This window comes from Thunnus thynnus, chromosome 15, assembly GCF_963924715.1.
Source record: "Thunnus thynnus chromosome 15, fThuThy2.1, whole genome shotgun sequence".
NCBI classification, from domain to species: Eukaryota; Metazoa; Chordata; class Actinopteri; order Scombriformes; family Scombridae; genus Thunnus; species Thunnus thynnus.
The window spans coordinates 18,949,686-18,971,623 of NC_089531.1; the positions used below are offsets into that span (position 1 = coordinate 18,949,686).

The 21,938-nt window shown below is 38.8% G+C and overlaps 3 protein-coding genes across 4 annotated transcripts in view; all 3 read left to right on the top strand.

Moving 5' to 3' along the window:
- Positions 1-15,254, top strand: part of rapgef5a (Rap guanine nucleotide exchange factor (GEF) 5a) — a 51,917-nt gene extending 36,663 nt beyond the window's left edge. For both annotated transcript variants that reach the window (XM_067611171.1, XM_067611172.1), the window contains 15 exons: positions 454-532; positions 633-777; positions 2,567-2,658; positions 2,776-2,806; positions 3,168-3,246; positions 3,573-3,722; positions 3,927-4,024; positions 8,331-8,453; positions 9,082-9,260; positions 9,367-9,457; positions 9,545-9,595; positions 9,760-9,847; positions 9,964-10,028; positions 11,205-11,259; positions 11,575-15,254. In XM_067611171.1, coding sequence (XP_067467272.1) covers positions 454-532; positions 633-777; positions 2,567-2,658; positions 2,776-2,806; positions 3,168-3,246; positions 3,573-3,722; positions 3,927-4,024; positions 8,331-8,453; positions 9,082-9,260; positions 9,367-9,457; positions 9,545-9,595; positions 9,760-9,847; positions 9,964-10,028; positions 11,205-11,259; positions 11,575-11,693 — 1,445 coding nt within the window. In that variant the 3' untranslated portion in view covers positions 11,694-15,254. The remainder of the gene's footprint in view (positions 1-453; positions 533-632; positions 778-2,566; positions 2,659-2,775; positions 2,807-3,167; positions 3,247-3,572; positions 3,723-3,926; positions 4,025-8,330; positions 8,454-9,081; positions 9,261-9,366; positions 9,458-9,544; positions 9,596-9,759; positions 9,848-9,963; positions 10,029-11,204; positions 11,260-11,574) is intronic.
- A 137-nt stretch (positions 15,255-15,391) lies between these two features.
- LOC137197764 (echinoidin-like) lies at positions 15,392-16,856 on the top strand. Its single transcript, XM_067611173.1, has one exon. It carries the CDS (start codon positions 15,504-15,506, stop codon positions 15,990-15,992), a length of 489 nt encoding a protein of 162 aa, XP_067467274.1. The 5' UTR covers positions 15,392-15,503; the 3' UTR covers positions 15,993-16,856.
- Positions 16,857-18,735: 1,879 nt separating this feature from the next.
- Positions 18,736-19,824, top strand: LOC137198184 (lactose-binding lectin l-2-like). Its single transcript, XM_067611846.1, has one exon. It carries the CDS (start codon positions 18,876-18,878, stop codon positions 19,362-19,364), a length of 489 nt encoding a protein of 162 aa, XP_067467947.1. The 5' UTR covers positions 18,736-18,875; the 3' UTR covers positions 19,365-19,824.
- Positions 19,825-21,938: the final 2,114 nt, after the last annotated feature.

The window sequence follows — 21,938 nt, forward strand, 5'->3', positions numbered from 1 at the left end:
CGGATGCAGTGAAAGTGAACCAATCAAAGCCAAGACAAGACTTTGTATAGGTGAAGTGAACTGCAGAGTTGGTTCATTATTCTTTTTCAATTCATCACTACAAACGACCGCTTTCACATTACTAATAGTCATTTGATCAGTTTTTTATATAAATTATTGATTGTGGCCACTTTAAAGCTACTTAAGGGCAAATAAAAGGGGGAAATGAGATTGACCTTGAAGGTTCAGTCTTGAAGTTGAGGTGTTTATAGCTGTATATGCAGTGCTTTGATGTGGGTGACACAAGAGTGGATACCAGTACATGAAGACATCGGAAATCAGAGGTGAAGGGAGAAAATAAGAGACCTTCATATGACCTTATCTTAATTCTGCAATAAAGAAGAGAACCTCACTTGGTCCTATTTGTCAGTGAAGGCATAGTAAGTGACTCATGATGTGTTTCCTGTGTTTCAGAAATGCTGCTGGATGACTTCCTGTTGACCTACCTGGTGTTCATGTCCACCCATGACCTTTGTCAGGCTCTGCTGGGACAATATCCTTACTGGCAAACACACATAATCACACACACACATCCTTTCAACCTCCACACTATCTCTCCCAACCTTCTTTGCTTTCTCCTTGACTGCTCTCACCTATAGCAGCGCCCGCTGCAGGGGCCAGGAGGAGGGCAAGGACGCCCTCTTCAGGAAGCGTAAGGTACTGCAGCTGGTCTCCCACTGGAGCAGACTCTACAAGGACTTCCTCAAAGAGGAGGAGCACGTCAGGAGCTTCATGAAGGTGCGGCACTACTCAACCTGCGAGTCACCCTGTGCCTCTGTCTTTTGTATTTCAATTATGTAATTAGTTTGATCCTCTGCTGTCCTCTCACATGTGCCACTGAACAACATCAGAAGTCTCATTCATCTTCATTTGTCTTCATCTGCCTTGTTCTAAAATGGGGTTGTCCTTCCCCAGTGCTGCGCGATAGGACATCAAACATTTGGTGTGTGAGAGAGACAGAGCTGAAAAGTGTGTGAGTGTGTGTGTGTGTGTGTGTATTCTCGGAGCTTTTTGTCAGCAGCACCTACTGTTACACTGAACTGGGTTTCAGCTTTCTTCCACCAGGGAACTGTTTGTTTTGATGATGTTTTGTTTCATCCTACTGACAAAGGAGAAATTGAATAGCTAGACCAAAAATACAGGCACTTTAATAGTGTATTATGTTATGAAAGATTGTATACAATCATAATATGTGGTTGTGTTATTTTAGAGAATAATTCAACATAACCAGGAAAATTATTCATGTCATCAACTGTATCTAATCAAAAGCATCCACCTCCGATTGTATGTACAAATCGTCTGCACAGGATAACAGCATCAAAAAACACACATACAGATTCTTGTGTGTGTCACATTTGTCACCGCAGTGGTGCTTGTATACACTGTGTTCCCACTATCTTTTCACGTGGTCGGTTTAATCTGATCCGAACGCCTGTGACAACCATGACACTAAAAGAGAAACAGGCAAACACCTACATGCCCAACACGATCACACATGTACATAACCGCGCTCAGTCGCAACAAGCGCACACACTCACCACTCACTTGTCCCTCCATAACCTGATGGCTCCATTGCTCTGTGCCGGGTTGCCATGGAAACCAAAGTGCGAGGGTTGGCATGGGTATAATCTCATATGGAGTGCGTAACCCAGGTGATAGTTGCCTAGTAACAGAGGAATGAGAGGGGAATTGAGATGGGGGGCTACGGTGGGTCAATGACAGCGATAAGCAGGTGTGTGTAAGTGTGCGCGCGTGTGTGTGTGTGTGTTAGTGTTGTTACATGTTAGTGCATGTTGTCAGTGTTACTGCCTCCTCAGCTTTCATGCTACTTACTAATGCTCTGCCATGCACACAGAGACACTACCGAGTGTGCCTAGTCATGCATTTAAGTACAAGGCACAGAATTCGTCTAATGTTTTTTTAATGTATTCTACCTGTGTTGTTGTATCATTTACACTCAATGGTGCTCAGTAAATGAGCTGCACAGTAATGTCATGTAATGTTGGTTCACTTGTACGTTATGCCTTTTCTATGCCTCTTGTTTTTCTCATACCTACCTTAAGGACTGATGAGATGAATAAAAAAGGCTGTTTTTTTATCAGTGAAAAACAACTGATAAATATATTAATATATTTATTTTAATATGTCAAGTTTATGCACTTCCCCACAGCTGTGTAAATAGTTGTAACAGCTCATCAGACAGCTGTTTAATGTGAAGCCAATGAAGCATGATAGGTAGAAACGGAGCCTGGAGGATATATGTTACATTGATTTCTGTGAGTGTATATCTGTGTGTGTGTGTGTGTGTGTGTGTGTGTGTGTGTAATGTTGCTGACACTGTGAACTTAGCCACCAACTCTGGTCATGTGCCATTAAAGTGAAGTGAAATAAGCAAAGATGAAGTCTAAGAAGACCAAAGACTGAGGCATTCAACAACAAATGTTATACCGTCAGTCAAAAAGCATCTAACATGAGATCATTGCTGTGTTGTCATGGATGCTAATTATCATTTTGGTCTCAATGTTAGACTCTCTACAGGTGTGTGTTAGAAGATCTGTATGAGTTCCCTACTCTGGAGAAAGACCTGAAGGAGTTTCAGAAGCTTCTACGTCGCAGACAGTGAGTGTATCTGTGTCTCTGCACAAGGACAGTGCTCTCTGTATTAAATGTGATGGTGTGCTAACGTCTCAGTCTGCCAGGCATCCCTCCTCACTGCTGCGTGTTTCTGTCTTACAGCACAGTGGATGACTGCCCTCCAAACCAAAAGGTAACACAGAAATGATCTATGATACCATCTGTAAAATCTATTAAATCTACAGTTTTTAAAGGTATAAATACATAAATAAATACATAAAAACATTAAATAAAATAGGTATGGCAATGCCATTTTTTTCAGCTGATGTTTAGTACTGATGCTAGTTCTTATATTAGTCATTCTTTCCAGTAGTATACCATAGTTTTTTACATTGTGAAATAAAGCATTGAAGCCCATGGTGTACAAGGGGCTACACCTCGACAAATTGAAACAATTAGATCTGATAGAGCCGTATAGATACTTATACAGATGCAACAGTGCAGTTTAACTATGATACTAAAAATCTCTGTCTGTTCTGTTCTCTCTCTGTCAGAGTAAACAAATGTATCAGCAGTTGAGTTTGAAGGAAAACTGTTTGCAACTCCGAAGTCCGCAGTCTGAGACTAGAGAGGGTGAGTAACACACACACGCATACACAAACACACACACTACCCCACACTGCCCAGGACTGTATACAATTATGCATAATGACAGTCTGGGAGTTTAAATTTCAATGTGCACATGCAAATTACTTAAATACAGACTGTTCAGTTTTTTTGTCTGCTTCTGTACTTGACCAAAATTAACTGAAGTCTCTAACTGAACATACTTGAGTGCTTCAACATTCATTTACAGAAATTTGCTGTTTATTTCACTGTTTTTGCTGTATCCATTTAGTATCACAAACATATTCACAATATATTCACTGCTTTCTGAACATTTTTCATGTGTCTCCCAGTTATTTGTTGCGTGTACGTGAGCGCCGACTCCTACCTGAGTGTCCACACACACCCCTCGCTGGAGGCTCACGAGCTGCTAAGGATTGTGAGTCTGAAGATGGACAGAGCAGAGGAAGACATGATCCTTGCTGTAGTCTCGCACACTGGAGGTACACACACACACACACAAATACACAAATGCAAGTGTAATACATAGTAAACAAACTATCATAAGCAACAAATCCTTGTTCAAAATGCTCATTTTTTAATTGTTATCGTCATCATCATCTCTCTCTCTCTCTCTCTCTCTCTCTCTCTCTCTCTCTCTCTCTCTCTCTCTCTCTCTCCTTCTCTGTATATCTTTGTCTCTGTAGAGCGGAGGGTGCTACAGCCCAGTGATTGTGTGTATTCAGAGTCTCTGACCCCACAGGGGAAGCTTGTAGCCTGTCGCAGGGACCTCACAGAGATCTTGGTATGTAAATGCACTGTTCTGTTTGTGCTTCTGTCCTTCTGTAAAATTCAATCTTTTCATGTGTCTCATAAGCACAGATGGAGGCTAAAGATGCAGCTTGCAGGTTAAAAGCAAATCACAACCCTATCAAAAATGATTATTTGCATCCTCTGATATTGTTGGTAGCTTCTGTATCATCTTCTGGCTAAATGAGGCATGAAAATGAATATTCGAATTCCCTGACTGACATACTTTCGCAGTGTTACGATGAGTCATGCATTAAAAGCAAGCCGGAGACAGTCAGGCCAGGTGATTGTTATTAAGTCTGACTCAATAGGAGAGGAAAGGTGCGAGCCACAATCATTTAGTTGTTGCCCAACCGTGACGGCAGGATTGGAGAGTGCTGTATCAGGGCAAAGTGGTGTTCTGTAATGGCATGTTTTGCAGAGTGGAGCTTCAGTTGTGAATCCTTAAATAATTTTTGCAATATTGGGCATTTTATAAACTGCAAATTTTGGTTTCGTGCTGCATAGGTGTGTTTAGCAGCCTGACATTAACAAACCAGTATATCCTCTACGTTAGACGAATTTAAAAATCTACTGTCCATAGTGGGCTGGAAGACGTGATATTTAGACTTAGGTGTTACAGTATTTGGAGACATATTGTCTTGAGTTAACGTCAAATGTCAGGCTCACAAATGCAGAGTTGTAGTTAATACAGTATGGTGACCTGTAACCAGAGTTGGAGAGAACAATTGTATTGTAGGAATCACCACTCCCCTCTCAGCTTTCAGGTCTGCTTGAATGTAGACTGATAACTGAATGACCTTTCTCTCAGATTTGAAACACAGGACTTTTCTCAGGAGAGGGCTGAGGCCTTAGACTCCATTACCACTACTGATACCTATTAAAGACTGAAAGTTGAATCCAAGCAGATAAAGACCATTTTTTGCAAAGTATGCAACAAGAAATCAACCGGGCCAGATGGCTTGCCTGACTTTCTGCTAAAAAAAATCTCATCAGAACTAACTGCTGCATGGAGTCCTATTTTTCAACAGTCCTAAAACAGTCACACTGTTGTAGCTCTCTGGAAAAAGTCCATAATAATTCCTGTGCCTAAAATACCATGTCCATCTGCCAACAATGACCTTAGACCTGTAGCTTTAACATCTGTAGCAATGAAATCTTTTGAGAGAGTCATAGTAAACATGCTTAAGACAGATGTGGTTTCATGTGGGGACCCACTTCAGTTTCCATACCAGCAGGGGCGGAGTACAGAGGATGCTGTCATCATTGTGATGCACTTAATTAGTAAGCATTTGGAGAACCCCAAGGCATATGCGCGTGTTTTATTTGCGGATTTCAGTTCAGCTTTTAATACACTCCAACCACACCTGCTTTTCCAGAAGTTAAATGACATGCAAATAAATCCTTTTATTATCAAATGGTTTTATTCTTTCTTAACAAACAGGTCCCAACAGCCAAAGGTAAATGGCTCCCTCTCTGAGGTCGTAGACTGTAGTACAGGGGTACCACAAGGCTATGTGAGCTTATCCATTCTCTTCACACTTTATACAGATGAATGCAGAAACAGACAGCCAAATAATTACATTGTCAAATTCTCAGATGATACAATTATATTAAGCCTGCTGTGTTGTGATGACTGCCCCTTAGTGTACCAGGTCTGGTGTGATGGCCACTATCTCATTCTTAACGTTCGGACTCAAACATTGTTCTCTCCGGACTAGATCCTTGCTTGTGTTGTATCAACTCTCAGATGCACCTCGCTTTGATTAAAGTCTCTGCTAAATGAATTGTATGTTAATAAAGAAATGATATTTGACCCCAGGGAGGTAAGAGTGCATGACCCTGTGATCATTGGTGACAGTGAAATTGAGCAGGTGTGCTCCTATAAGTATTTGGGCATACAGATGGACATTGAATTAAAATGGAGTGTACACATTGAGAATCTGTGTGCTAGGCTGGCTCAGAGACTTCATTTTCTCTGCAGACTTAAACTGTTTTTTTCATTCTATGATGCTGTGTTGGGAAGCATCATTAGATATGATATGGCATCATGGTACAGCACCCTTACAGTCCAGTTAAAATCAAGAATTGACAACATGTTGAAAAAATGAAAGTGGTAGAAGAAAGAACACCAGTCCCTTCACACTAACTCAATTATTTGTCTCATTCAAGACCTACAATTTATACGCTGACACCCCTGACCTAAATCCAACAGGAAGTCCACAATTCACCCATGAAAGTATGACTTTGTGCCAATTTTGAACCTTGAATAAACGCTATCTCCTCCTACGGTGTTAATGGTATCGGCTTCAAACTTTAATACATGACTTATCACACTGTGCTGAATAAAAGTTATCAAAAACTTTGTAATAACTTGAACGGTGTAGATTTTGTAAGCCTCGAAAGTTGGAGTGCCACATCACACCTTACAATGTAAACCAATGGGGAGGCAATCTCTGGGCATGGACTTTGTGCCAAACTGGGGCATCTGACATCTAAACTATAAGTCAGACCACTTTCAAACCTGTATCAATAGATTTGCGACAAAAATTCCTACTAAAATATGATTTTTAATGTAAGATTTGGCCATAGTCATGAGATTTATGAGGATATTTCACAAGAGGAGTAATCTGAAATCCTTCTCTCCAGCTGAGAGGGAGAAGGAGGGAAGAAAGTGGGCGGATGGGTGTCACGGTTAAATGCAGCTCATTTTTGAAGGATACAGCAGGAAAGGTCTATATACTTACAGTACATTATATACAAACTTTGTATGAAGTTTGGTGTTATTATCATTTATTTTACAATAATTATGAGTCTTATATGTATAATTCAGTAGTGGAGATGAGGGGAAGGGAAACAATGGAGTGAGAGTGACAGTTAAGTGATAAAGTGCTGCAGAAAAATAAAATCGAAACTAAAATTTGTAGCTCTGTACTGCAGTTTTTCCTTTATTAGGGCCCAAGCACCTAGCGGTTCGCTCACACTCTCCATTCAAATATATGAGTATTTTACTGTGTCCAGCTGCAGTTACTTATTGTCTCTTCACACCTGACAGCAGTGTTCAATGCTTACTTTTTTGTCGAGGAGTACATGTGTTCCTAAATGTAAAAAATTAGGAGCACACAGAAATTTAGGAGCACACTGAAAAATGTTCAAGTAACTGTTTATTAAAGACAACAATTTATCACATACATATTTAAATGCTTTGTGTGTGTGTGTGTATATAAATCAAAATTTATGTTCTCCTTATGGGTGCTTGATTATGGCAAAAAGCATAATCAAAATTATTTTTGCTCAATATTGACGTTTTTTTAACACGATTACTTTTTGACTATCATTTTTGGCGATTGCCGATATATGCACATATTTTTTCCCACTTTGCTGAGGAAACTATTACACATGCAAGCATAGATTGTACTAAGTATGATCAAAAAAGACAATATATGATGGAAGAACTCAGGAAGACTAGAGTTCCAGAGCTCAGCATTAAAACTTTAATGAACCTGCCAAGTGGGTGGAGTAGCAGTTTTGGGGTTTTTTTTGAGTTTATTAGACAGACAGGATTGATGTGTAGGATTTAATATTTGGTCTACAGTCCGAAGCGGAGGGTGGCGGTAATGTGCCTAATATGTTATAATTTAGCTATCGTTGAAGCGTGTGGCTGTGGCGTGGCGTTGAGTTTTCATGTTTTGCCATGACAGAGGAAATTGCTATAACTTTAGTGTAAATGCTCGAGTCTGCCCCAAACTTTGCATGGTTGATAAGAGTCCCGGCCTGAACACGTCCACATGACAATATTCCATGAGTGATACTGGCAAACTGGCTGAATAGCGCCCCCTACAAAATTGCAGCAAAGGAGCCCCAGCAGCGGGGAAAACAATGGACAAAGGAAGTGATGTTTATCTCCTTCTTGCACTGTCTGAAAAAAGGCCGGGTTTGAAGACATCTACATGCCCGTGATAGAAGCCCTTTGACTGCGCCGCGGCCCGACGTGCGCAAGGGCGCGAAGGCCCGTTCAACGCTGCTTGCAGCTTTAATTTGGCTCTGTATTGTTTCTTTTGAATGTTTAAAATGTTGTACTATGTTTGAATCCCCCACCATTGCTCTGTAGTTTATTATTAAGTTGAGATATTGTTGCTTTGGTAAGCTTACTAAGAGATAGCCTTATTACTGCACATAGAAGTACCTGTGTGTATGTGCAGTATGTACTGTATATATTATCCTTCTGTGCACTAACTTTCTTTTCTGTGTGTGTGTGTGTGTGTGTGTGTGTGTGTGTGCGCGTGCGTGCGTGCGTGCAGCCTCCCTTAACAGACAGTGCTGAGCTAAGCAAGAGGCCAGTGCGACTTTTAGGAATCAACACCTGGGACGTGGCAGCTGCTCTCACACACTTGGACTGGAGCCTCTTCAAATCCATCCATGAGGTAAACACACACAAATTTACACACACAGCATGTGGATGTAATTTATTATAAATTCATGACAGACATTGCTGGAACATAAGCATTAAAGATGCAAATGCTCCACAAGATTTGCTGGATCATGAGTACAGAACGTCTTCTGCAGCTAAGCGGCTGTCAGGAGGAGCCGAGTATTTAGAAATTTAGACAATGTTTTGTGCTTGATTCTCACATTTCACTAAAAATGTTGATCAGCGTTGTTCAGAATGTTAAGAGTGATGAAACAATTGAGTCAGTTGATTTATCAATTTGTCGATCAACACAGATAATTGACAATTTTAATTCATTATGAAAATCATTTATCAAGCAAAAGTGTCAAACATTCTCTGGTTCCATGTGAGAATTTGCTGCTTTTCTCTGTTTTGTGATTGTAAATTGATTTTATTTGGGTTTTGGAGTGCTGGTCAGACTAAACAGGCAATATATAAAAAATTTCACTGTTTTCTGTCATTTTACAGACTAAATGATTAATCAAATAATTAACATAATGGAGAGGTAAATAGATAATGAAAATATTTATAAAGTAGCTAAGATCTTAGAAGTAGTATATATTTTGGGGTGTATTTTTCTGAAATGTCTGATCCACATGCAGCAGGAGCTGGTGTACTACACCCTCAGCCGTGCTCCTGGTACCGCCCACACAGCGGCGCTCTCAGTCCTCCTCCAGCGCTGTAACGAGGTGCAGCAGTGGGTCATGTCCGAGGTGCTCATGTGTGTATCGCTCAACAAGAGAGTGCAGCTGCTCAAGAAGTTTATCAAGATTGCAGCTCAGTAAGAAAACACACACACACACACATCCTCAGAAATATACACATATAAAATTTCAAGATTTATCTGCATTGTGATTAAAGTGTTGCACATTTTTGTGTGACTGTAGTTGCAAAGCTCAAAGGAATTTGAACTCTGCATTTGCCATCATCATGGGTCTCAACACAGCAGCTGTGAGTCGACTCAACCAAACCTGGGAGGTAAGTGTGTCTGTTATTGCTTTTATTGTATTTATACACATGCTTTTTATTTTGAATCTAATTCTGACCAAACCACCTTCCTTTCAGAAATGTCCGGGGAAGTTCAAGAAGCTCTTTTCAGAGTTGGAGCTCATCACGGTGAGGCCTACTGAAGAGAGAGATACATGATATTATGTTCCTCTTCTGATTTGATAGTAATCCAGTTTTAAATATAAAATGTATAAAGCGTTTGCATGTTGACTAAATTGTTGTCAGTACCTCAGCTCCTCTTTTCTCATCCTTTATATTCTGTTTTTCTCCAGGATCCATCTCTTAACCACAAAGCCTACAGAGAAGCCTTCAAGAGAATGAAACCTCCCAAGATCCCTTTCATGCCTCTTCTCCTGAAAGGTATCCTTTCTAACTCCCCACACAGACATGCACACACACACACACACACACACACACACACATATATTTAATTGTTCTTAATGTATTACACCTGAACGCCTGTCCTCTGCTCTTAGATATTACCTTTATCCATGAGGGAAACAAGACCTTTCATGACAACCTGGTCAACTTTGAGAAGCTGGTGAGTGGAGTCAGTCTTACAGTGTCTTAGTAGCCATTTTGGTAATTTTACCCCTCTGCCCCTCTCATTTTTAATTTAAGATGATGAAGACATAGTAATTATCGTATCAAAATCAGACTTGTTATATTTTGAACGTTATAGTGAGTGTGTTGTGTACTGTATGTGTATCGGTGTAACTATGAAATAATACATCAGACTGTAAGAATTTTAGTCTTCGTTAACCCACCAGAGTAAAGGGACATTAAAGGATAGGTTCACATTTTTTTTCAAGTCCGTCTTAAAACAACAGTCAGGTGCCCCTATAAACACTGAAATAGGTTTTGCTCGCTGTAATCATTCCTGTTCATACAGACCATCAAGAGATCCCTTCCTAATGTAAGTGATGGGGACGAAATCCACAGCCCTCCCTCTGTGCAAAAATGTATTTAAAAATTTAGAGAAGCCTCAGCCACCTGACATCAAATAAAGTGGATATCTTCCACAGTTAGTCTTTTTAGTAAAAATGTCCCTCTTTGTGTCTCGATGGACAGTGTTTTCCTCTTCAGCTGTGGTGGAAGGACAGTAACAAAAAGAGGACATTTAGCACTAAAAATACTGTAACTTTGAAAGATATTGACTTGATTTGACTAATTTGGGTAGCTTAAGCGTCACATTAACTTCAAATAAACTTTGAAATACATTTTTGGACAGAAGGAAGGCAGCAAGAAATACACATGTCAAGGTTAATTTGGGCACATGACTGTTTTCTTTAAGACAGACTTGAAAAATTATGACACTGTCTTTTAATGATTTTTATTGACCCCTGCTGGAGACCAAGGAATAGCAGGAACCTGGCACAGCTTACAGCCACCTCACAGCTTGGCAAAGTGATCAGACACTCCTGGATGATGCCAGTGGAAAAATTAACAAAGCAGGATGAGATGCTGATCAGCATTAACCATTGAAGACGCATTTCACATTTGTGAAGATGGAGTAAATCTGTCAGGAGTAGAAAACACTGACTGATGATGGAGGAAAGAAAATAATAGCTTCAGTACATCTGCATTGTCTCATTTCAAATCAGAGAACAAAGTTATTAGGCGTTCTTTATTCTTCAAGTTTTAAATATTTAAATGTACCTTTTAATATATAACATTTTGACTGTTGAATGTGACATGTCTTCTCCTAAACCAACAGCATATGATCGCAGACACGGTTCGAATGATTCGCCACTGCCAAAGTGACCAACCAGGTGAGTCTGAGTAAATTTAGTTGGCGCAAATGATCCTTCTTGTGAGAAACTGTTGATGTTGTATGGAATATTGATGTTTGGATCAATTCATTGTGAGGACTCTACTGCCATCTGCAGTTGAGTTAGTGTACTGCACCTGTACCTGAGTTTGTCATCTCTCCCACTCAGTTTCTCTTACAGTTTCTAAGCAACCATTTCCAGACTTTTTCTCTCTTTATATGGCCATAATACAGTCTGTGCTTGTACCAAATGTGTGTTCTTGAGTCAATCGGAAAACTGTGTGACTAACTTAAGTGTTTCGTGTTTGTCTCTCAGGCAACGAGGTGATCGGGGTCGACAGTGCGGACGTGAGGGCGAGCGTTCACTACCTGCACATTATCGACAATCAGCAGACGCTTTTCGAATTGTCACACAAACTGGAGCCACGCGCCTGAACAGGCACACACACAGGCGTGCCCTCATACACACAGACACACAGACACAAAGACACTGGACACAATGCAATGGGAAACGCTAGCACTGAGTGTGTGTGCTGTGTAGGACGAAAAATGTCACGCACACACACTCACACATACACACTGCAACAAAATCTCACTACCAGCAGTGGTGCCAAGCGGAAAATAAGGTGCCATGTTTTCTGACAAAACCCACATAAACACGGAGCTCAACTCAGCCTCCGCCACAGCAGTTCACATGTGTTCTCTAAAGGCTTTATGACATTAAACGTGTGCTTATAAAGGATTTATAAACTCTGTACAGACTCTGTGAACTGAAAGGAAGAGATTCAGCACAGCAAGGCAGAGATTTGCCAAACTGAGAAAGAGAGAAGAGGAGGATGTAATTAGTTTGTACAGTATCTATTGGACTGAATATACCCTTGTTTTTGTTCTTGTGATGAGCTTTTGGTTATTTATGAGCCTGTTCAGCAGGTGGAATGTTTCCTTTATTTCTGTCAAAGTCTCGTCGCCCCACTGGAGGTCAACAAGGACTTGATAGCCTCTTCATCATTTCAATTACAAACACAAAAACATCTATAGAGGAGTTAGAGGTGTTTATAACCTGACGGCCATAATCTGCCCCATCAATGGTCTCATTTTATTTCATCTACATATCTGCCTCGTGACGCATGTATATCCAAGATACATGCCATAGTTATTTAGGTGTATAATGTAAAGCTTGTTTTGGTTATCGTGTGGTAGCATATTATATAACGCAAGCAGCAACCGGTGCAACATTTCAACATGCCTATGACACCTTTTTACCTTTTGTCACTGGAGCTCTGTCTTTTAAATAAAAATGTACAGCCCCAGCGAGTGAAAAAAGGTGCAACATTAACAGTGTTTTGGACCTGGCATGTGAAGGAAGAAGTGTGAGAGGTTTTTACTGACTGACGATTAAAACACTCGAGCTGTCCTGAATGTGCCAGAGTTCAATAATGAATAGTGACTGGTTATCAGTTCTCCTTGTTTTCCCTGTTTTCATGTTAGTCCTGGTTGACTTTTAGCCAAACACTCATCATGCACTCCTCTCACTGAACTGTGATGTTTTTGTGTGATAAGATATAATTTTACATTGTATATAATATGGACCTATACATTTTTTCAGTGCCAAATGTTACATTGAGTCCTGCAGCATAGATGTACTGTAGAGCTCTTGGTTTATTTAGGAATCAGTGTGTTTTTTTTTATTTTTAATAACATAATTTGATTTCCTTCAAAGAGCCCTGGGATGATATCTGGTCCTTGATCATGTAATGCAGATCTGACTCCTCTCAGAGATGCTTTCTGACATTCTTATGACTGACTTCAAGGTGTGTGCGTGTGCGTGTGCGTGTGCGTGTGCGTGTGTGTGTGTGCGTGTGTGTGTGTGTGTGTGTGTGTGTGTGTGTGTGTGTGTGTGTGTGTGTGTGTGTGTGTGTGAGTGAGTGAGTGAGTGAGTGAGTGAGTGAGTGAGTGAGTGAGTGAGTGAGTGAGAGAGAGAGAGAGATGGCATCCCACTCACCTCGGGTTGCTATGGAAACACAGTCCCATCATAGAGGGTTATTTTTTTCTTTATTTTTCAACCCTAGAAGTATATTGTGTTAACAAAGATAGCACTGCACAACAGAACTTTGTTAAATAGCTTTATTCAACAAAATCATGTTCATGAGGAGATTTGACATTGACACTGACTGAAAAGATGAGAAGTGGTCTTATGTGCACTAAGATTTCACTGTCAACAACACAGGGTTTGGACAGAATAATTGAAGCACTATTGCAAGACTGTCTGGCAGGAGTTATATAGTTTAAGTTGACATATTACAAATAGAAAGACTTGGTTAATTACAGTTATCACTAGAACATTGATTCTGATCATTTGAGCTGTCCCACTACATGTTTGCAAGGAAAACCTATCCTTTCTGTATCTGATCAATTTTCAAATATGGATAAAATCTTCCTGTTTGCTATTCAAATCACTGAGGATCCTTCAGTTTGTCTTTTTGATAATAAAATGATCACTCTGACTGTTAACATCAGGGAAGAAGTGCAGCATGGGATGAAGGGAATCTCTCAAAAATTATATACCAGTGATGATGCATACAAATTAAGACGAGACAACCAGAACCAGCAGCATTTTTCACATCTGGCAGATGTTATTAGTGTTTGTATTAATTTGTCCTCGCCCTGTGTTTGTTTATGCACAACAATTCACTTCAATGGTACATTTCTGCTGAGTAGATGGTGAGATTCCTAAATGGTATGTAGCGATGCATGTCTGGCATTGTTTGAAAAGTTATAAAGCATGGGTGGGGTTAAAGTGCAATACAGTAGAAATGTTTTTGCCACAAGTGTTCATCATTGTTGTCGTCATCATTTCAACACTAAGCCTTTCAGAGCACAGAGCTGCAAAGATTTTAGTGCCAAAAGCATCTTTGGTTCATTACAAGACAAAATCCAAAGATGATCTGAAGGTGAAGACACACTTTTAAATAGAACTTAAGTGTTGTGTGAGCAGCTTGGTCCTTATCTGTGAATTAACACTTCCTGTGGATTCTCTGACACTGAATGTGGAGCCAGTCCTGCTGAGACTGTTACAGTAACCCAGGTGGATTTTTCAGCTAATTCAAAAGGTTATTCATATTTACTAATTTTAGATAAACCATCCAAGATTATGAGAGTAACATTTATGAATTCTGGGAGTGGATTTCTTTTTGAAGATGCTTTTTGTGAAACCAAGTCAGTGATTTTACGACTGCTAGTGCAGATAAATTAGAGTCATGGTCTGTTCATATTCAGTGCCATAGAAAGATGTTGTGGAAGTCATTTTTACTATTAACCTGTACACGACGCACACATGCACACACCTCTGCTTGATGTGTTTAAAGAGCAGAACAATTGTGCTATTATTTATTGTAATATATAGTTTATTTATGTATTTCTGGGGTGACGACATGTCAGTTTATGTGCCATGTTCAGAGGTTCAACAATGTGGAAGTGCATAATTCAGGAAGATGTAATGCTGGAATGTAAAAGTACTTGTCATTATGTGTTGTGGCCACTTGAGGGCAGCAGGAGAGCAAGTTAGTGTGATGACGCTTATCTCTCTCCTCTGGTGTCAAGTGCTGTAATGGAGAGGAAACCAACATGAGGGTGTATTTAGTGTTTTTATTGGTCCATGTCATGACTGTTTAAAGTTATGTTTTCCTCAAAGCAATGTTGTTTAAAACCTGTTTGCATGATAAAACAGAAAACACAAAGTTCACAATGCAAGAGAGGACGTTGATGTTGAAGGCTTTGTACTAATGTAATATTGTTAATGTGTAAATATATGCCCATGTTTGGTATGTTGTTAGTATTTATCTGTTGTAAATGAGAAAAAAAGTCAACCACAAAGCAATACGTCTCCCCTCGTGTCCCTTCAACCTTCTGACAGCTGAAGCCACATGTCTTTTCTAAAGCTGCGTTTTACTATGTCGAAATTTTACCGAAAATGAATAAATTATAGGTTTTATGTGACATCTCCTGCTGAGCTGGTGATCTTTTGTTTCAGTTATGTTCAGACATTGTGTGGTAGTGTACAACTGAAAGTGTTTGCCAAGTGCATTTAATAGTGTGCCAGCAGTGCAGACAGCCTCTCTGAAACAGATCAAGGAAAGCAGCCTTTCACCTGTCTCTACAAGATTCTTGATAACATTTAACAGTGCAGATCAGCTCCAACTAACACATCAGCACCTCATCGTGCTCCTGTGACAGAGAGACACCATCATGCTCTTGTTCCTCTTCTTGTTTGGTCTGGCTCTGGGTGCTGAGTCTCCTTCAGGTGACCATGAAATGAAGCTACAGCGTGGTAACTGTCCCATGTTCTGGTTTGGCTTCAACCACTGCTGCTACAAGTACGTCACCACACGTATGACCTGGGCTCATGTGGAGCTCTACTGTGTGTCAGAGAGGGCCAACCTGGTGTCTATCCATAGCCTGGAAGAACAGGAGTTTGTCAAATCCCTGATCAAGAACTTTGACGCTGCTCAGGGAAAAACCTGGATCGGACTCAATGACATCCCCAAAGAAGGCAGATGGATGTGGTCTGATGCATGTGCAGTGGACTTTGTCTTTTGGGATGCAGAAGAGCCAAACAACCATGGAGAATATGAAAACTGTGTTCACAACAAACATGATAGTAATGTGAAATGGATAGATTGCACATGTTCTGACACTTATCCCTCTGTTTGTGCATCTTGCATAGTCTTTCCTTAGGAACTGAGATGGTTGCTGAAAAACAAAAAATGCGAGTTTTCAATTTTTATACAGACAACATCTCTGATTTCCTTTATTTTCATGAATATTGAACATTCACACATGTAACTCCAGTGATTGATCAAAAGGAATATTCACACAACTTTTTCCCCATTTGACTCTACAAAAATCTATTACTGATAGAATTGCAAAAACAATAATTAACAATAATGGCATGAAGACATTTCAATCCACAAATTTTTCCTCTTACATTTTACTAAGTCAAAATTTATTTTTAGAATAAATGTAATGAAAATGAATGTTTTTTTGTCAATCATTTTGAAGGGGGATAAAAGCTGCAATTTGTATTAAAAGTATACATTTTTGTTATAAACAATTACAACAATTAACTCTAACTTTCCTAAAATAATAATAATCAGTTTTTTTAGATGACATTAATTGCATAACTAATAATGTTTTGAGAAGAAATAAGTTCACATTTTGCTATGAAGGTTGTGTCTTACAGTAGTTTTTTCATGGGGTCCCCAGGGACCCCAGTCGGTAGCCCTTAAATATGTTGGTAGGATGAAGGTTAATGCAGAATATTTGTAAAGATCTGGGACAGTTTTTATTAGGCCTACCAAAGAAGCTTGGACTCAGGTAGATAAAAGCAGAACAACAACAACAAGTCCTTTTCTTAGCAAGAAAACGTGTACTATATACCCATAAAAACTTCCTACTTGAATTTATTCCAAATGTAAAACTCAGTGCCACAATAAAAAGATAAAAGGATTTTATCTGATATTGTAATAATGTTGTTGTGCATGTTTTTCATGCAATAAAAACATAATCACGTGTTCTTATCTTCCACCCATTTTCCTTCATCCGTTCTCCTTGATATAATTGACTGATACTGTAATACTGTTGTTGAGCATTGTTATGATGCAATAAAGATATAATTATAGAGAAAAACAAACAAGAGAGTTCTCCTGAAAATTCCAAAGTTCAACAACTGTAAGTCAATAATTAGCAGTTATTGCTTCTCTTTGGTTTCCTTGTTTTCATTTCCTGGATGATTTTTAACCAAACACTCCTCGTGCATGTGTTGTTTATTAGACTATGATATTTTTGTTCCAATTGATAACAATAATTTCTATATGTATGTACTTTATATATTATGGACCTATACATTTTTCAGATGGCACGTCTTTTCAAAAGCAACATTTTACTACATCAAAATTTATTTTTAGAATTAATGTAATAAAAGTGAATATTTTACCCCGAATACTCTATCTTATGTAGATGATAGGCTACTGATATATATCCATAAGAAGACAACAAAAGAGATTGAAAAAAATGTCTCAACATTTATATGGCAAGGAAAAAAAACAAGATTTCCAAAAGCAATAACTTAGGCTGTCATAGTAGACTCATCTATAAGTGGGTTCACTGCTATCTAAATTAAAGACGAGATCCTCTTGAGTCATGTTGATCAGTGACAACCCAACACTTGAGAACTCTGTTGAGGTCCAGCAGGATATGAATAACGTCACGGATATAAATGGTACTTTTTCATGTATAACTCTACCCATGAATAATATGGATTGCATAATTACTATGTTATGTGTTTAACACAAGTTCAAAATTCTACTTTTGGAATTCCTCAAAAAGATGTTTTTGCTCATTTTCGAGCTCACCACCTCAAATTCTCACAGGATGTGGCCCTTCTTGGACAAATAGAGAAGTTTGTAATTAACTTCACACTGAACAAAGGTTTTATTTCATATTTTTGTAATAGGTAACAGAGCAGTAATGAACATAATACTGAAAAATTTGTGAAGGGAAGAGGACCTTCATAATTGTTATGATGAATATGTTTGGGAAGAATGTATTTAGGCCTCCTATTCCCTTCTTTCTAATAAACAAAACAGATCTTATAGATCCCCTTTGTTTATTAAAAGTAAATTGACAGGTGGAACGTACATTTCTTGCTTTTGAAATTAAATTAAAAATAGCTGAGTTCTGGTCGCGGAACCAAAGAGAATAGTAACATTTTAATGCAGAATATTTGTAAAGATCTGGGACAGTTTTTATTAGGGCCAACAAACCTTGGACTCAGGTAGATATAAGTGGAATTAACTCCTTTTCTTAGCAAGAAAATGTGTACTATGTGTACTACTGTATATGACTGTATAATATATAATAATATCAGATATAATATATATAATAATCTTCTACTTGAAGTTGTTCTAATAGAAAAGCTCAGTGCCACAATAAAGGGATTAAATGGTTTTGACTGATACTGTAATACTGTTGTTGAGCATGTTTTTTGATGCAAAAAATATATATTTATATAGAAAAACAAACAGCAGAGCTTTCCTGAAAGTGCCAAAGTTCAACAACTGTAAATCAATAGTGATGAATAATAAAGTAGTTATTGCATCTCTTTGATTTCCTTGTTTTCATTTTAGAGTCCTGGTTGATTATTAGTCAAACATTCATCATGCATGTTTCTCATTAGACTATCATGTTTTGTTCCAGTTGATAATAATAATTTTATATTGTACTTAAAATAATCTGGATCTATACATTTATCTATCAGTGACAAATGTTACATTGAGTCATGCATCTACAGATGTACTGTAGAGCTCTGATGAAGACCCACTTTTAAACAAAACTTCAATATGTTTAGATACTGTGTGGGTGGGTAAAACTGCTTGTGTTTGCTGAGTGCTTTTGACCAATGATATCACACCAACAGTGCAGACAGCCTCTCTGAAGCAGATAAAAGAAAGCAGCCTTTCACCAGTCTCTGCAAGATTCTTGATAACATTTAACGGTGCAGATCAGCTCCAACTAACGGATCAACCTCTCATCCTGCTCCTGTGACAGAGAGACACCATCATGCTCTTGTTCCTCTTCTTGTTTGGTCTGGCTCTGGGTGCTGAGACTCCTTCAGGTGACCATCAATTGAAGCTACAGCGTGGTAACTGTCCCAAATACTGGTTCAACTTCAATGGCCGCTGCTACAAGTATGTCGCAACACGTATGACCTGGGCTGATGCAGAGCTCCACTGTGTGTCACAGAGGGCCAATCTGGTGTCTATCCACAGTGTGGCTCAAAACAATTTTGTCAAATCCCTGATCTGGAACTTTGATCCTGTTCAGGGATATACCTGGATTGGACTCAATGACATCCACAAAGAAGGAAGATGGATGTGGTCTGATGGATCAGCAGTCAACTTTGTCTTTTGGGACATAGGACAGCCAGACAACTATCGAGGACGAGAAAATTGTGCCCACAAAAACTTTGGCAATCAGTTGAAATGGAATGACCGTCAGTGTTCTGATACAATCCCTTTTGTTTGTGTATCTCGCCCATTTTATCCCTAGGATCTGAGAAGGTTATCTCTGATTCAACCTGATGACTTTCCACCTGTTGTACTGATGACTGATTAGAAACACAAATGTATATGTTTATTTATGTGTGTATAAAAGTTATTTCACAAATCTTCATTTTGATTAACTTTAGACACTCACCAGTTAAAACCAGTCATGGGTCAAAAGGAAAAATTCTCATCTTTCTAATAAACTCAAAATGTTCTTTTATCCTCACTGAAACATGCCAAAAAATGTATCATTGACAGAATTAGAACAAAATATAGATTTAAATTATTCATGTTTTTGCATCATTGTTCTAGTTGTTCATACTCTTCTGTGGTTAGATAAATGAAGGAACATGTTTAACTGTTGATTCTGTGTCATCATAAATACTCCACATATCCAGCAGGTGTATTTCTATTTATGTACACAAAACTAAATAATTGCTACATACTCACCTCTGTGAATAAAATCAAACTGTTGAGAGTCTAACTTTGGCTCTGTTTCTTTAATAAAAGTGTACAGCTTCATTGATCAACAAAAGGTTTTTTCCATTTAACATTGAAACCCAGAGAGAAGGAAGATGGATTTGGTCTGATGCATCTGCAGTCAACTTTGCAGGACAGCCAGACAACACTGGAAACCATGAAGACTGTATTCACAACAACTTTGGCACAGAGTTGAAATGGAATGATTGATCATGTTCTTTGGCAAATATGTGCAACTCAACCTGGTCACTGTTCATCTGTACAGAGAAGATACAAGTATGTACAGAAGTTATTTTATCAACCCAAATTTTCACACTTGACAGTCACAAAGGTAACTTCCACTCATTGTGCAAAACAAAAACGTATTATTAAGAGAATTAGCAGTGAAACAATTCACTGCTTTTCACTTGCTTTTCTGTAAGTTAAGATTATTAAAGCAGTTTTCAAAGTCTGCTCCAGCTCTTCCCCAGTGTACGAACAAGGGAAATTTGCCCCCCCTAAAAATTGTCATCCATCGATACAGGTTCAAGCTCATGAAACTGCACTGTCAGTTACTTTTCTTGTGTTTAATTACACACGGTCGGGTGGAGGCAGGATTGTACTAGTACCTAGTGGCGCACCACAAAAGAAATAAAAGGAGACACGTTCTGGTAAAAAGAGACAGAGGCAAAAGAGGGAGAAAGACAGAAAGCAGACTGACAAGATGCGGGTTTGAGGTGAGCACCAATACATTGTATTATTCAAACAACACGTGCACAACAATATTGTTGGCAGCATTCATGTGTCCTTGTTCATGTGTTAGCTGTTGTCCTGAGGTCTCTGTCTTTTAACCCACTAATATTGATTCTCCTATCAGCGTTGCAGTGTTTATGTGTGTGTATCAGTGGTCGCTGGTGACTCAAAAAATTGGGGAGGACAGGAGGAAGACCAACATGGAATCTTACATCAAACCATATCATACTATATCATTGTCTCTACCTGATGAAAACGGAGGGGTGGGGAGCAATTTTATATGCCAATAAAAGAATTTGCTTTCAAAAACAAAAACCCCTGAGTGGTGAAGACATAGCATATACATATTGTCTCTAAACAAAGAAGTGCTCATTTTAGCCATGGAGTGGTTCAGAATGTAACATTTTACCAACAAAGCGAAATTCAAATTTATAGTATTGTTCTATTGTTACAACAAATGTATGTTCTCATCAGAAACAGACAACATATCACATGATTTACATGTGTTTCCTATATATTTTCTTAGTGTACAGAAATATATAAAGTACCACAAAGCTTATACTCTGATACAGGTTCAGATCAGTGCTGAATACTAGAAAGACTGAACACTGAAAAATCTACAGATCTAAAAGTGTAAGTTCACATCAGAAAGTATTAATGCATGTATCAAATACATGACTTACACACTCTTATCTATATGCACGACATACAAAATATAGTCTACAAAGTTGACATGTTAACTTATTATTCTAGTTACTTTAAGCTCATTACTCAGTATAGACTCCGCTTAAAAACGAACTGAAGAAATTCTCACAAGCAGCCAGACCTCACTAATCACAGAACATCAACAGCTGACTGAACAACCACTCAATTAAAAACTAGATCAATTCCAAATGAATGAGTGAGTCCCGACAGCTCACTGTAACTTCAACAAGCAAACTACCCACAGCACATTATATGATCTCTGCTGCATTCTTGTTAAGGAGATAAATTCACACAACAGCCACATAGAAATATTTAACCATCAGAGATGAAATTAGCGACCAAAGAGACAGAGAGAGAGAAGCTGTATCTGACTCACATTATCTGACGTCTTCTTCTTTCTATCATGGAGATGAATTATTCATGTCATAGTGTCCATTTGTAGCTGTTGGTCATCTTGTTTGTTAGTTAATAGAACTTTGTGGCTGCTGGTTAACCAGTCTGATATCATTAGCAACAATGACAAACAAGCTAACTCTCCTGGTTGTTTCTCCGGTTGCTTCTCTCTCCAGCCTCCCCAGCGTCCTGCCGCTGCTGCGCTGCTCAGTCCAGATCCATTCTCCCGTTAGCTTAACAACAGTCCTTAACAGTCCTTCCATGGATG

Coding starts and splice junctions, on each gene's coding strand:
- LOC137197764 (XM_067611173.1), top strand. CDS start 15,504: ATGCTCTTGTTCCTCTTCTTGTTTGGTCTGGCTCTGGGTGCTGAGTCT.
- LOC137198184 (XM_067611846.1), top strand. CDS start 18,876: ATGCTCTTGTTCCTCTTCTTGTTTGGTCTGGCTCTGGGTGCTGAGACT.